At 44.8% G+C, this 13,725-nt stretch overlaps 3 protein-coding genes across 5 annotated transcripts; all 3 read left to right on the top strand.

Moving 5' to 3' along the window:
• The first annotated feature begins 239 nt into the window (after window positions 1-239).
• Window positions 240-2,080, top strand: otos (otospiralin). 2 transcript variants are annotated; one of them, XM_077554662.1, is made up of 4 exons: window positions 240-321; window positions 464-528; window positions 954-977; window positions 1,715-2,080. In XM_077554662.1, exons 2-4 carry the CDS (start codon window positions 471-473, stop codon window positions 1,900-1,902), a joined length of 270 nt encoding a protein of 89 aa, XP_077410788.1. In that variant the 5' UTR covers window positions 240-321; window positions 464-470; the 3' UTR covers window positions 1,903-2,080. The 2 variants fall into 2 exon arrangements, with proteins under 2 accessions (XP_077410788.1, XP_077410789.1); XM_077554663.1 differs by having other exon boundaries at window positions 261-321; window positions 467-528.
• A 407-nt stretch (window positions 2,081-2,487) lies between these two features.
• On the top strand, window positions 2,488-4,641 carry cops9 (COP9 signalosome subunit 9). Its single transcript, XM_077554823.1, has 3 exons — window positions 2,488-2,816; window positions 3,059-3,131; window positions 4,510-4,641. The coding sequence occupies exons 1-3, from the start codon at window positions 2,754-2,756 to the stop codon at window positions 4,545-4,547; spliced, it is 174 nt and encodes a 57-aa protein (XP_077410949.1). The 5' UTR covers window positions 2,488-2,753; the 3' UTR covers window positions 4,548-4,641.
• A 156-nt stretch (window positions 4,642-4,797) lies between these two features.
• and1 (actinodin1) lies at window positions 4,798-12,270 on the top strand. Of its 2 annotated transcripts, XM_077554821.1 has the most exons (7): window positions 4,798-6,735; window positions 6,809-6,937; window positions 8,522-8,566; window positions 9,921-10,066; window positions 10,313-10,723; window positions 10,865-11,071; window positions 11,228-12,270. In XM_077554821.1, exons 2-7 carry the CDS (start codon window positions 6,844-6,846, stop codon window positions 12,170-12,172), a joined length of 1,848 nt encoding a protein of 615 aa, XP_077410947.1. In that variant the 5' UTR covers window positions 4,798-6,735; window positions 6,809-6,843; the 3' UTR covers window positions 12,173-12,270. The 2 variants fall into 2 exon arrangements, with proteins under 2 accessions (XP_077410947.1, XP_077410948.1); XM_077554822.1 differs by lacking the exon at window positions 8,522-8,566.
• The last annotated feature ends 1,455 nt before the right edge of the window (window positions 12,271-13,725 follow it).

Genomic DNA, 13,725 nt, shown 5'->3' with positions numbered 1-13,725 from the left:
AAACATCATTTTAGTTGCGTTGTGTAGCTTTTGGTTTATTCTTGATTGATTGAAAGTCGAAAAGGTGGCAATGGATAAAAAAAAAGGATTTTAATGTGCACGCGGTACATCTTATTTCACAAGTGGGCGTGTGCAGGTGTGTGTGTGTGTGTGTGTGTGTGTGTTTTCGCATGTGCGGTGGAAGGAAGGCGGGGGTCGGGCGGGGGTGGGGGGGGGGGTCGGGCAAGGCTCTTCTTCTTTCTCTCCTAGTAAGCCTCGAACTTTGCAGCAGAAGACCAACATCAAGCAAGCAGCAGATATCAACAGGAACACGCCTAACAGGTACATTTTTACAAATCATTTTGACACTTCAACTGGCGTTTGACATTTGACATTCGTAATGTGGCTTCGACGCTAAAACGTGCGATGATCTTCTACAAACATGACGAGCTGACTTTTATTGTGTTTGTTTTGATTTTTAAAGCAGCAAGATGAAGAGTTTGCTTTGCCTCACTCTCCTACTTTGTGTCTTTGTCTTCCACAACAGCGGTAAGAGTACTTCTTTCTTTTTTTTAACTTGGCTTTTTAATAACTTAACTTTGTACAGAGGTGCAATAATACAGTAAGTTTGATAGTTGCATATAAAATGGATCAATAATGACGTGGTTTTTTTTTTGATTGCTTGTACAAAGACGCTTTTGTCTGCAATGTGCTGAAGTCCTCCAGCTTCAGTGTGTGCGTGTGCGTGCGTGCGTGCGTGCGTGTGTGTGTGTGATGTCAGTTGGTCAGCAATATTATTTGGAGAAGCTCGCAGGTACGCTAAAAGTCTGTCCGAGCTGAATCCCGTCTTTGTGTGCGGAGAGACTTGGAATGCTTGCTAAATGTTTATTTTTCTTCTCTCTCTCTCTCTCTCTCTCTCTCTCTCTCTCTCTCGCTCTCTCTCTCTCTCTCTCTGTCCCTCTTTGTCCCCATAGAGGCCAGAGTCATCCCAGAAGGAGGTAAAGCACACATATAACTATTCTATAATGATAACGTTTTGAAAAATACATCTTAACTCTTTGACTGCCAGACGTTTTCAGAAAAGGGATGCCGTGGGTGCCAGCCGATTTAAGCATTTTTGACTGATCTTTCAAGGTCCACAGAAAATTATGTGTTTGGACTATGGAAACACACATACTACCAAATGAAGGATTGGACTCTCATCTTTCATCAGAAAAAAAAAGTTTGTTTCTACCTTATTCCGTTTTTCAGTAATCAACAATAGAAAATGGTTAGTTTCACCTCTGTTTTGAAACAAACGTCTTTTAACGTCTTTGGCACTCCTCCATAGGATTTTACTAAACGTTATTTAACGTTTTTGGCAGTCAAAGAGTTAATATGTAGTTGGACACAGATTTTAGAGTTACATAAAAAAAGTGTTTATTGAAACAAAAATAAAATAAATAAAAATAGATGTGTCTATATCTTAAAATTTGGAAATCAAATCTTTAATTTTTTTTATGTGGCAAAAGCTAGAGAATTTGAAATTAATATTTTTTATGGTCTTTGATGCATGGGCCTTTTGACAATACTGATATCTATTGATCAGAATCCTGTTGCCTGATGGAGTTGGAGTCGGCATGGATCGTTTAATTGATCAAATTGAATTGATTTTAGAATGTACTGAAGCTTACAGCTTGGTAGAAATTAAGGGGGAAAAAATCAACATGAATCACGTGGCCTCGTTTGCGTTCAGTGCCGTACGATGAGCCCCCCGCCGTCCCCTACTGGCCGTACTCCACCTCGGACTTCTGGAACTATGTGGAGTACTTCAAGTCCATCGGGGCCTACAACCACATCAACGAGATGGCGAGGGCCTTCTTCGCCCACCAACATCTGGGGGACACGCTGGGCTACGACAGCACCGCTGGACACGAGCACTGAGGGGCCAACGGGAACTGGGAGACCCTCAAAGTTAAACAAAAAAGAAGAAGGACAACATGTTACCAATATAATTATAGTAAATAGCCAAACATGTATAGAGAGATGTAGCATTAGATTTTTTTAATTTGTCTGACACTTTCATGCAATGAATAAAATAAATAAATCCGTAGTGTTTGAACTTGTTTGATTTATCATTGTTATTATTGTTATTTTGTCATTAGTATAAATTTAACCCATGGGCAGTATTTTATTTTGAAATGGCTTGGTCAGAACCAACAAAAAGCCCCAAAAAAAAATGATCACAATAACGCCTAGGGGTGTGAGTTTAGCACGATTGTAAGGAAAATTACATTTATTTTGAAAGGGGGATTTAAACAGAAACCTGTGTTTTAGCCAATTGCAATCAAAATATTTGAAAACGCGTTATTTATAACAAGACCATAAATTTTAGAAACGTTACGTGTATTTATATATTAAAATAAACATAATTATGTATAAGTGATGACGAAAATACGGTTTGGATTAGGAACTTCCATTTCAAGCCGAGCATATTTTAGCGACACGCGTGCTTTATTTTGCTTCAGTAAAGTTTGTTGAACACTTTTTTTTTAATCCAAAGAAATGGTCATATTTTTTGGGATTAAAAATGAGTGAAAGCATAAAATAAAAACATTTTTTTATTTTTATTTTTTTAAAGACGACAGAACAGTTAGGAATTTCGGTCGGCCGAGGATCGAGTTTGAAGCCGAGCACATTTCAGCGCCGCACGAGCTTTGTTTTGCTCCTAGCAGCTAGCACAAGCTGCCAGAGGTCCAAATTAGTCAAACAGACCGCTGTTGAAGGAAGAAAGAATGAAGCCTGCTGTGGACGAGATGTTTCCGGAAGGAGCCGGACCGTATGTGGATCTGGACGAGGTTTGTCAGCCCGTCTTTGTTTTAAATAACACGGCGAAACCTAGTTAGCTTGAAACCTAGTTAGCTTGCTATCCTAGGAGGATACGGTTGCCTGTGTTGTAATCGCTTGCACTACTAATACGTGTCTTTATGATACTAACAGTAATGTTTTTTATTAAAATTACTAATTACTTGAGTTATAGCGTCGTACAGTCAATTTGACTATTTGATGAAGCGTGTGTTGTACCGTCGTGTGTGTGCAGGCAGGGGGCAGCAGCGGCCTTCTGATGGACCTGGCAGCCAATGAGAAGGCGGTTCACTTGGACTTCTTCAATGGTAAACATTCCAACACGTGGAATATATTTTAAGAAACAACACATTTAAAGTCGATTTCAGTTTATGATTTTGAGCATGGATAGGCAAAGTATGGCTCGCTCTCTTCTTTAATTAATAAGTCATCACTGATCCCTCTCTCTCTCTCTCACTATATATGTATATAAATATACATATATAAACAATTTTTACATCTATCCTGTGAGGAAAATAAGGCATTTAGAGTATTAATTAGGAATGATTCAAACAAATATGTACAATAATAATATAATTTATCAATAAATAATTGTAGGTATTTTTACATAAATTTTTTTCTTTAATTAATATTTTTATTAATATTCAGGGTAGTAAAATTAGAAGTAAATGAGTAAAATTTTGCTGAATACTTCTGTCGTTTAACATCCAGTTACTTGAAAACTCACATTTCTTTGCCAGGTACCAGGCACATACAAGAGGAGACAGTTAACCCCCCCCCAAAAAAAGACCCAACAAATGCAGCTAATGTGTTTTGTTGTTTTGTTTCCCGCGGCGTTTGGCCGCCAGTGCAAGACAATTTAGGCTGAGCAGCACAAGAGTGCTGATTGTTAAATGGAAGCCAGCGTCCCGCTAACGATGCTTTATGGCGCAAACGCAGCACGCCGCCTCACCACTCAGCTGCTTTGAACACGCACGGCAAGCAGCGCATATGGCGCTTGTTAACGCCGCTCGTACACGTTAGGTGGCCGCAAGCTCAAGCGATGAGAAGCGGGCCGTGCCAGACATACCAAGCGGCATTTTTTCATACATATACTTACAGTATATAGCAAATTTCCACTTGAAAAGAGGGGACGGAAATATTCAGTCCATATTTCTAATAGCGACATGTTTGCAACTGTCCGATAAAACCAAAAGAACTTTGAAGGTCAGTCATGGCGAGGGAACAGGAAGTTCTTTGCACTGCAATATTGTTATTGCATTTGGTAGCCAACGATGCCAAATCCATGTCAAATGTCAAATTATAGTATAAATTGTCCACATTTTGTCACCTCGCGCACGTGAATGTTGCTGATTGAACTTTTGTCATTTTCGCAATTAAAAAAAATCTATAAATATAATGTTGAAAAAGAAAGAAAAAGAATGTTACTGATGAATCTCGTTTTTGTACCTCGGCTGACCTCGTCCTCATTCGCGTCTCCCTCGTCCGATAATAACATTTACTAAACCTAATTTATTTCCTTGAATTCACTTATTCCAGCTTGTTTTTGTGTAGAGAAGGCATCAAATAAAGTTTGAAGGATGAGGATATGAAAAGATTTATAAATGCGCTCCAAGGCCAAATAACAAAACATCCAAATCAACTCATTTTTTCCCCCCACTTTGTCTTTCTTGTTTCCGCCTCCAGACTTTGAAGACCTTTTTGACGACGATGACCTGCAGTGACTCCGCACACACACACACACACACACACACACGCACACACTTTTGTAAATAATGAATGAATAAAAGTGTCAAATAAAAGTGAGTTTGAAAAGCAGCCGCCGCCGCCACCAGGTGTTTTTCCAGCCAACCCCGAGCGTGGCGGACATTCCAGCTTTGGAGAAAATTATGCGTATGCTTTTTCGACGGGTTTGCGGGCGGCCAGGAACACCTGTTAGCAAAACATAATTACATACAGGATGCGACCCGCGCCTTGAAACAGCCGCCGCGCGCTCGGCGACAGGACGGGCGGCAGGTTCAATGCCGCCATCGTTTAGATGCATAGAAAAATGCCCCGCGCTACAGGAACGCAAGTTAGCATGATGGCTGCATTGTTGCCACGGCAACAAAACTCCATCCAAACAAGGACAGGCGATAATTCAAACCTTGAGCATTGAGTGGCCTCTTCCACTTAATCTGTCAGCATCCCCACGCAATTTCCGCCGCAACAGAACTGGGCTACACCGGAGGCCATTTTCCCTCCTGAAATGCATCCTCAGCAGCGTCGATGCTGAGGATGCTGCGAGATGGACGTCATTCGCGTGTCAATGAAACGGACTTCTCCGGCAGACAAATTGGGCCATCGGTTTTCGAGCGACGGGAGGATGCTCCCAAACTGGGGAGAAAAACGTGCATGTGATTCTAAAATTGCGTCATTCAGCTTTTTTTGCCCTGGCAAACAGAACACTTCACACCAGACGTCACAATGAAAACTTTTTTTTAGTTTTTTTTCAAAATCAGGATTTCAGTTCTTCCCTGAAGGAAATGTGGTGCTGTCAGCTGCTTTGAACAGCCGAACCAAAATGTTTACGTTTGTCTGTGAAAGTCCGAACGTGCCTCAACACAGCGCGAGTGTGCAGGAAGCTGAAGATTAGCGGATTCCTCATGCGCACAACAGCTGTCACCCGGCATGGGTGCGCGTGCCCGCGCGGGTTCGCTGACGGCCTCGAAAAAGTGCTTATGTGGCACCTCATTAGCGTCACGTGTCTTCTGGCACCTCGCCAAAGTCGTGTGTGAATGCTGAGAGATGACAAGAAAGAAAGAAAGAAGTAGAGCAATGCTCAGATGTCCCTCCCCTAGTGGCTGCAGTCAGCATTGCGGATGACATCTGAACAAATCTGATTAGTGTGAATGCTCATCTCTCGGCATTAGCACAAAAAGAAGCCAAGTATATTTTATTTTCATAGGACAACATAATGAAGGATTGACTAGAGTGAATGCTTGCCTCTCAGCAGTCACACAATTTGCTATCTTTTCTGCTATTGCAAAGTATTAGTTTGAAAGTTTATCTTTCATCATTCAAACAATAATACAAATATTGTTTATAGTAGACTCCGGCATTAGTGTGAATGCTCACCTCTGCATTCACGATAACAATCAAAATATACACATTTCCATGTCAAATGGGGCAGGCAGGCGCATATTTTTGGACTTATACCGCGTTTGTCTCTGTTTAAGATGACAACCTTGATTTTGAGTGAATGCTGAGAGACGGACATTCGCACAAGAAGGAAACGCAACATGTTTGCATGACCAGGCCTGTTATCTTGAATTTTGTCTCACATGTTGAGAACATGTTTACTGATGCAAGAAAGAGCTTTAGTGAGAATGCTTGTCTCTCAGCATTCCAAGAGTCAAAATATCTTCCATTTGTCAAACTTTGTGTCATGCTTCCCTCACTGCATTTTCAAGGATTGAGATCATTTCAAAGTCCTTCCTATTTGTTATTTCGGTGTGGGATACTTTGACGTTTTTTTCCATTCCTTGACCTTTTGTACTTCATGCTTGGAAAAAAAAAGTTCCATGTACAGTATCGGAGTGAATGCTGATCTCTCAGCATTCCCCTGAAACAAAAAGAAAAAAAAAATCCCTCCTCGCTTTTTTTTTTCTTTTCTTCCTGCTTTTAATCACACTTCCTCTCATTGGTCCCGGCCTTTGGAAGCCCTCGGCCAATCAGGACCCTCGTTGAGGTCGCCCTCCGTGAAAGGCTGCACATCAAAGTGTGTGTGTGTGCGTGTGATGACGGGCCCGGTTTAAAAGCTGTCCCGGGTTCTTTGACTCGGCAGTCTGTCTCCGGGAGGCGTGCATCACACACGTATTTGGTGGTCCGCAAGAGTCCCTCTCGGACCCCCGTTGATTGTCGTCGCCACAGGTGAGAAGAAAACTTTTTGCCTTGCGCGCTGGTTCCAAGTCCTTTTCTGACTCTTTCTTTCCCACCCTGGTAGGAGACGAGACCACCCGAGCCGAGTCCATTGGAGTCATGGCTGCCCCGAGGAGGAGCGGCCCGTCCGCCGCGCCGGTGGTCGCCACGCTGGCCGCCACGCTGGCCATCGTCATCGTGCTGCTGCTGCCCGGTGAGTTGAGTGGCGGTCGCTGCCGGCAAACGTGCTGAGCAGACTCGCTTTTGAAACGTGTCCGTTAACGTCCTTCAGAGCAGCTTCTGCAACATCCGACACCGGCACAGCCAGATGGGAAAAGTACTCAAGTACACGTACTTGGGTGACAAAATACTCTTGTAAAAAGTACTGCTTCAACTCATTCAAGTTCAGTTGATGTTTTTTGGAGCACATTTTGTAACTTGAAGACAAAATGGAGACGACGGCAGCCGATCGCTCAAGAAATATTCATAAGGATGTTAAAAATGTCGTTTTTCACATTTATTCAAGCCTCAAAATATATCTTGATACTATTTATCTTAATTACAGTTGTATAATACAAACATTTATAAACTGTGTATGTTAATTGAAAATAGATATTTATATCTATACATGTTAAAGATATAAAAAGAATATTGTGATCCGATTTCTAATTAAAAATGTATATAACAATAATACAGTACGCATGAAATCCAAAATATCGAACTTCTATTGACGTATGTGATTTTCTGTGCGAACGGGAAATCTGTCGAACCAACTCATGAATCTCTCAAGGGCAAAATCCGTGTCGTTCTTATGTTCGAAAAGATGTCAAAACAAAAACCAGTTCATTATTCAAGCTGATGAAATATTGATGGTGTTGACGCTGGTGAGCAGCTGATGTTGGCTTCTTCCTTTCAAGTCGCGTCTTCGTAATAATGATCATCATCATCCTGTCCATAAATGCTCAAAACGGCGCAACCCGCCTCCGCACACCTGCTTCTCATCCGCAAAGGGAGGAGGTGATTGACAGCTTTACAAGCCACGCCCCCTTCATTTTCCATTTGAGCAGCACTGCTCAGTTGCTCCTAAAGGAAAATGGTCTAAAGTCTAATAAAACACTCAACTTTTTTTTTTTTTTACTTTTTTTTGAAGTTAATGTTAATCATAATGCATCAGATTGATAAGGCCTTAAAATCAGTAACTTTGTTACCCCCAAAAATTCTCATTCAAGTGTTCACCTAAAACCGGATAAAGGTTTTATACCTAAAAAAAAAAAAAGACATGCTGTAACATGCAATATAAAAAAATAAAAAATAAACTTTGAATAAAAGTTTTCCAGCAGACTCTTGTTGAAGATGAAATGCAAATATGGTGACGTTAAAAGTTGATTTGGACATTTGTCGTACACGTTGCAAAAATATTGATTTCTTCTTTTCTCCAAGCTAACATGCAAACGTGAGGTTAATGATTTTGCAGAGTTGTGTTCATTTTTTCCAAGCTGAATATTTTTCCAGCCCGACGAAGCACCGCTCGTCTTGCTCCTCCCCTTCTGGAAGGCATTAACACCGTTTCCCTGCCGAGATGAAAGAAAAGCTCGCAAGCAGATTTGAAGGCGCAGCATGCGGTCCCGTGTTCGAGGCCCACCTATAAAATGTACTAAGGTCTGCCGGCAGGCTCGTTAGGCAAGAATGTGCGTCCGTAAGCGTTAGAGCGCCTTCGTGGTCCTCATCATCACCGTCGGCATCGGATGTGGCGCGGAAGCAATCTGCTGGCCATGACTTTTTTTATGCTCTCCCGCAGCCGACGTGTCTGCGGGACCCGTCGCCGGCGAGACCAAACCAGACGGTAAAGGCAACCACACCCACACGAGATTTCACGACGGCTCTCCGACATTCAGACCTTCAACCGGACGAGTCGTAGAAGACCAAGTAGAAATGAAATGAGTGCAATCGTGGTACAAATGTTGCCATGGGACAAGTTTTAGAATTACAAGTTGAAATGCTAATCGTTTGGATCGAGTAGAAACAATAGTCGGGATATTAAAAGTCAGTGTACTAGTAGAGGAGTACTATTACTAGTAGTATTACTTGAAGGATCAGTAAAAGCAGATTAGAACTAGTAGAAGTTGATGTCGTCGTGGAAATAGTAGCAGGAGTGTCAAAGTTCAAGTTGTGGCCAAAGAAGTGGTGGTGGTAGAAATAAAAGAAAAGAAGAAGAAAGATAAAAAGTAGTAGTTGAAATAAAAACGGCTGTTTTGTGGAAAACACTACTTCACCGTTATATTTTTATGCAGGATCGTGAGTGGTCGGCAGCAACAATGAATACACAGAGACTTGATATGCTTTGCTAGAATAACCGTGTCTTTCATTCCCCGCAAACAGCAACAGTCACAACTCGATTTGCTAGAATGATTGTACCTTTTTTCCCCTCAAACAGCAATCAATACACGACAACGTTAAGCAGCATAATTTGATGATCATCAGCCTTGACACTAGACCGGAGAGCCGACGTTCCGGGTAGAACGAGCTGCAAAACGGCCGGGCAATCGTACGTGTTCCGCAGCTGACTCTGTCGGGACCGCGTGCCGCTCCGTCTTTTATCCGTTAGCGTGGGAAACCGGGCTAGCCAAGCCCTTTCTCAGACACTTTCGAAAGCATGTTTTGCAAAGCAGGGAAAACTAGTATAAACAAGGAAGAGTTCCCAGGCTGATCCCGCCCTTTATTTACAAATTGTTGGGCACCTGGATTTTGTACAACAGTTCAGGACAACAACATATCCTTATATAAGAGGTTTCATGAGGACATATCAAACCATGTTTTTTTTCCCTTCAACGGCGCACGTAGTTGCAATGCTAGTCAGAGTAGTCGTAAAATAATAGTAGTCGTTGAAGTAACTGGACGACGTCATAGAAGTCCAAGAAGGCAGAGTTTTCGTAGGAACAGTTCTAGTTGATGAAGTGGTGAGAGTAGAAGTGGCGGTAAAAGTCAACGTGATATTAAACCGAGTGGAAAGTTGCAGCAACCGTCGCAAAAGTGCTCGTAGCAGATGGAGTAGAAGTAAGACTGGAACAAGGAGAAGTCATGTGCTCTAAGAACCTCATGAGCCAGGTCCAAATGTCTGGCGGTTCCTCAATCAAACGTCTGCCGCGTGGATTTGGAAAAGGCCGGCGTGATTAACGGCGTCTTTGTCTGGCCCTCAGCGGGGGCGAGCGTCCGGACCCCAGCGGAGGCGACGGCGGCCCACCGACGGCTGAGCCGCAACCGCAGGAACATCAGCTGGTACAAGCAGCACTCGGACTTCTGGAGCTGGTACAAGTACTTCACCGACAACGGCAACCAGGAGGCCGTGAGTCTGCGCTCAATAATCACTTTTCACCCTCAGTTCGCATCCAAAAAATATCAACGGAAATGTACAGAAAAGGCAAATACAGCTCAACCGTACGTGACAAATGTGTGGTACTGGATCATAACAAATGGTGACCCCGCTTTCAGTATTTCATTCATCAGGGATTGTTTGGCAGATTCAAAAGGCTCAAAGTTCCGTTTCACAGCATCATCTGAATGCTACCCCCACCCCCTCTCCCGTCCTCAGGTTCAGGAGCTGGACCGCATCTACCTGACTTACCTCCAGAACAAAAACCGCGCCGAAGGCCGTCGCTCTTACAAGGCTTACCTGCGCCACCTGGGGGAGATCTACAAGTCGTGCGCCGACTCGGACGATCCCGACTGCGTGGCGTCCTACACCGCCAGGCCCAAGCCCGAACCCCCCAAGCCGGCGCCGCTCAAAGCCTGCGACCCCACCAAGGACGCCTACTGCCTGTACGCCGCCCTGGTGGCCGGGAAGAGTCCATACCTGCCCTTGGTGCTGCCTGCCGCCGCCGCCGCCGCCCCGGCCCCGGTCAAGTCCCCTGCCCCCCTTTTTGTACGCTCCGCCGCCTCAGCAAAAGATCCTCAGTCTGGTTACCACTACTACGCGCCGTCGGCAGTTTCTTTCCTCTCCAAGGTATGACGACGGAGCGCAACATTTACTTGACTTGTCCGAGTTTGCCGAGCGTGGTTGGGCCGAAGCGCAATGTTTGCAAATGTTTGCAAATGTTTTTGCAAATGTTTTTGCAAATGTTTTTGCAAATGTTTGTGATTTCAGGAGCAAAAGGCCGAGCTGCTGCGCGTGTGCGGCGCCGAGGACGTCGAGTGTCTGCAGTACCACCTGAGGGCCGCCCACGGTTACCCGCCCGCTGCCGGGACCCAGCCGACCCAGTTGGTGCAGAAGGGCCCCTCCGGCCTCTACCTGCAGTACCCCAACTGTGACCCGCTCAGGGACCCGTACTGCAACCATGCCGCCTCCCGAATGGTGAGTTTTAGTCCCGACAACTACGTATACTCAACTACAGTTACTTAATCAATTACAGTCAGCTGATTTTTGCCGTGCGTATTATACACGAAATTTGTATTTGGTTGCGTCCCACCACTGGCAGAAGTCTTATGCAAATGGCTTTTTTCCTTCCAGGCCCCCAAGCCCCCTTCCCCGGCTGGCCCAGGGTCGTGCAACCCCCTCTTTGACGAGGGTTGCAACCCCCTCACCGCCAGCAAATACGCCACGCCCCCAGAGGCGTACAAACAGGAGGCAAGCGAGGAGGCGGCCGCCATCCGCGCCCCCCCTCCCGCCGCCGATCACTACAGCGACCCCTACGGCATGTATAGAGATGCTAATGCTAATGCTAACAGAGTGGCCGACCCGTACGCCATGTACCGGCAGGCCAGCGCCCCGGCCACGCCGCCCGCTAACGACCCGTTTGCGATCCTGCGCCGCTTCATGGCGCAGGGTCAGGCCAGCGACCCGTACGCGCCCCGCACAGAAGCCTCGTCCGAGTCCAGCCCCAATGATCCGTTCTCCGCCATGAGAGACGCCGCCATGCATCGCCACGGGGCCCGCCAACACCACCCGTTCTCTCAGCCCACCTACGAGGAGCCTACCAGGGAGGAGCGCCACCCGCTGGGCCCCCCGGGAAAAACCAAAGAGGGCTACGACTGCTTCATCGGGTACGACCGAGAGTGCTTCCCGCTGCAGACGGCCGAGCCTCGATCGGGCGCCCACCGCCGCCTGGCCTACCCCGCCGAGGCCTATGAGCCCCACCTGAACGCCGACGGCACCCGCAACGGCGTCCTGGAGCCCCCCAACCCGCACTGCGACCCCGAGTTCGACCGCGACTGCCGCTTGCGGCGCGTCGAACCCGAGCAGCCTCGCCACGAGGCCCCAGCCGAGCGCCACGAGGCCCAGCCGGAGGCGACGGAACCGGACCCTTACGAAGCCGAGCCCTACCAGAGCGGCCAGGAGGAGACTCACCTGTCCAACCTGCCGCCGCCGCCCCCTCAGGGAATGCCCCGCCTCCAGGACATTCTGAGGAGCTACAGCGACCAGTTCCACGAGCAGGACGACTACCGCAAGAAGTGAAGCGCAAACACGCGCCGGCTTGTTGATGGACTTGAAAACACAAACATCCTCACTGGACAACTGAAAAGATTCAATAAAGATGAAAAAACTAAACACTACTGAAGTCTGATCTGTAAAATTTGGTACTTGAAATGATTCAGAAATTAAATCATAAACTCAGTTTTATCTTCTTATGACAGGATTATGTTTTTTGTTTTTTTTCAACACTGAGATTTATGTATGTATGCTTGACAAGCTTAAACTCTTCCTCGTGTGCGCGTGCGTGCGTGCGTGCCTGCGTGCGTGTCCTCATTGCGTGTCATTGAGTTAGTGAGGATGTCTGCACTTTCTCTGCAGCCTGAAATGAGAAAAATGAAACTTGGCGTCAAGTTGGAGAGCGAAAGGATTTTGCCAGGGCAGCAAAACATCATGAAAAGATGACAGCTAAATTGGACTTGTAGACGCTTCCCTAAGTTTAGGAAAGTATTTTTCTTTTGGTTTCCTTACTATACCACCTTTCTTTTCGCATTTGGCATATTTCTGCATGATATTTTATTTTTCTAATTTCTAACCCAAAACGTGTTGTTGAAGACGCGTCTTGAGGTGCAGACGCCGCTTGGACTCTTTTTGTCCACATTCAGTCACTCGTGTCAATCGGGCCGAGTCTCAGTCCGGCCAAGCGGAAACAGCCGCCTCGGGTTGCCGTGGCAACACACACGCGCTCACACTCACACACGCGCACACTTTGTGTGCTCTTCGTGATGCCGAGCCGCGTTTTTGTCGCCTTCGTCGCTCATCCATCAAACTCAAAAGGGGGGCACGTGACGTCGCTCGCTTTGCTCATCCAATATTCGTCTTCTTTGAAATCCTTGTTTGTTTTCCCGCAGCGTGATGAAGTCTTTACTGAATTAACGAACGGTACGCAGCGCGTGTGTGCGTGCGCGTGCGTGCGCGTGTGTCATATCAGAAGCGGCATAATTGTGTGACACAAACCGCATTCGTAGTGCAGCAATTGACCGTCTCGAATTTTTGAGTCGGGTGGGGTTTTTCTAAAAAAAAACCACAACCATGTATAGCAACGCTGATTTTTTGTAAATGATAGTAAAGATTTTATTAAAAAAAAAAAAGAAGAAGAACTGGCGTTTTTATATAATGCATAGTTCGAAGGTTGTTGTTTTTTAAAACCAACTAATTATAGTAAAACTTAAATAAATAATTAAAATACATATATATATTTTTTAAAGACCAGGTATCGAGGCATTTATTTATTTAAAAATAACGACCATGTATATAATATTATTTTATTTTTTTAAATGACCGTGTATAGTAAAGCGTTTTTTAAAATGACAATGTACAATGACATGTTTAAAGGAAGTCTTTTATTAAAAACTAGACAAAACATAAAATTAAGATAAGATTATGTATAGTAAAACATTTATTTTATTATTTATTTATTTTGAAGACCGTGTATAGTAAGGCTTTTTTTTATATAACCATTTATAGTAACTGACTTTTTAATGACCACATTTAGTAAAGCATTTTTAAAAGAGACAGTCCGCCAAATTGTTTTAAAA

The sequence above is a fragment of the Vanacampus margaritifer genome, chromosome 20 (genome assembly GCF_051991255.1).
Source record: "Vanacampus margaritifer isolate UIUO_Vmar chromosome 20, RoL_Vmar_1.0, whole genome shotgun sequence".
NCBI classification, from domain to species: Eukaryota; Metazoa; Chordata; class Actinopteri; order Syngnathiformes; family Syngnathidae; genus Vanacampus; species Vanacampus margaritifer.
This window is presented reverse-complemented; position numbering and strand designations above follow the sequence as displayed.

What these genes read in the sequence shown, in the direction of transcription:
- otos (XM_077554662.1), top strand. Translation starts at nt 471, where the DNA reads ATGAAGAGTTTGCTTTGCCTCACTCTCCTACTTTGTGTCTTTGTCTTC. An exon ending in CTTTGTCTTCCACAACAGCG is followed by an intron (nt 529 to 953) that starts GTAAGAGTACTT and finishes TTGTCCCCATAG; the next exon opens with AGGCCAGAGTCATCCCAGAA. An exon ending in CAGAGTCATCCCAGAAGGAG is followed by an intron (nt 978 to 1,714) that starts GTAAAGCACACA and finishes GTTTGCGTTCAG; the next exon opens with TGCCGTACGATGAGCCCCCC.
- cops9 (XM_077554823.1), top strand. Translation starts at nt 2,754, where the DNA reads ATGAAGCCTGCTGTGGACGAGATGTTTCCGGAAGGAGCCGGACCGTAT. An exon ending in CGTATGTGGATCTGGACGAG is followed by an intron (nt 2,817 to 3,058) that starts GTTTGTCAGCCC and finishes GTGTGTGTGCAG; the next exon opens with GCAGGGGGCAGCAGCGGCCT. An exon ending in TCACTTGGACTTCTTCAATG is followed by an intron (nt 3,132 to 4,509) that starts GTAAACATTCCA and finishes TTCCGCCTCCAG; the next exon opens with ACTTTGAAGACCTTTTTGAC.
- and1 (XM_077554821.1), top strand. Translation starts at nt 6,844, where the DNA reads ATGGCTGCCCCGAGGAGGAGCGGCCCGTCCGCCGCGCCGGTGGTCGCC. An exon ending in CGGCGAGACCAAACCAGACG is followed by an intron (nt 8,567 to 9,920) that starts GTAAAGGCAACC and finishes TCTGGCCCTCAG; the next exon opens with CGGGGGCGAGCGTCCGGACC. An exon ending in ACCATGCCGCCTCCCGAATG is followed by an intron (nt 11,072 to 11,227) that starts GTGAGTTTTAGT and finishes TTTTCCTTCCAG; the next exon opens with GCCCCCAAGCCCCCTTCCCC.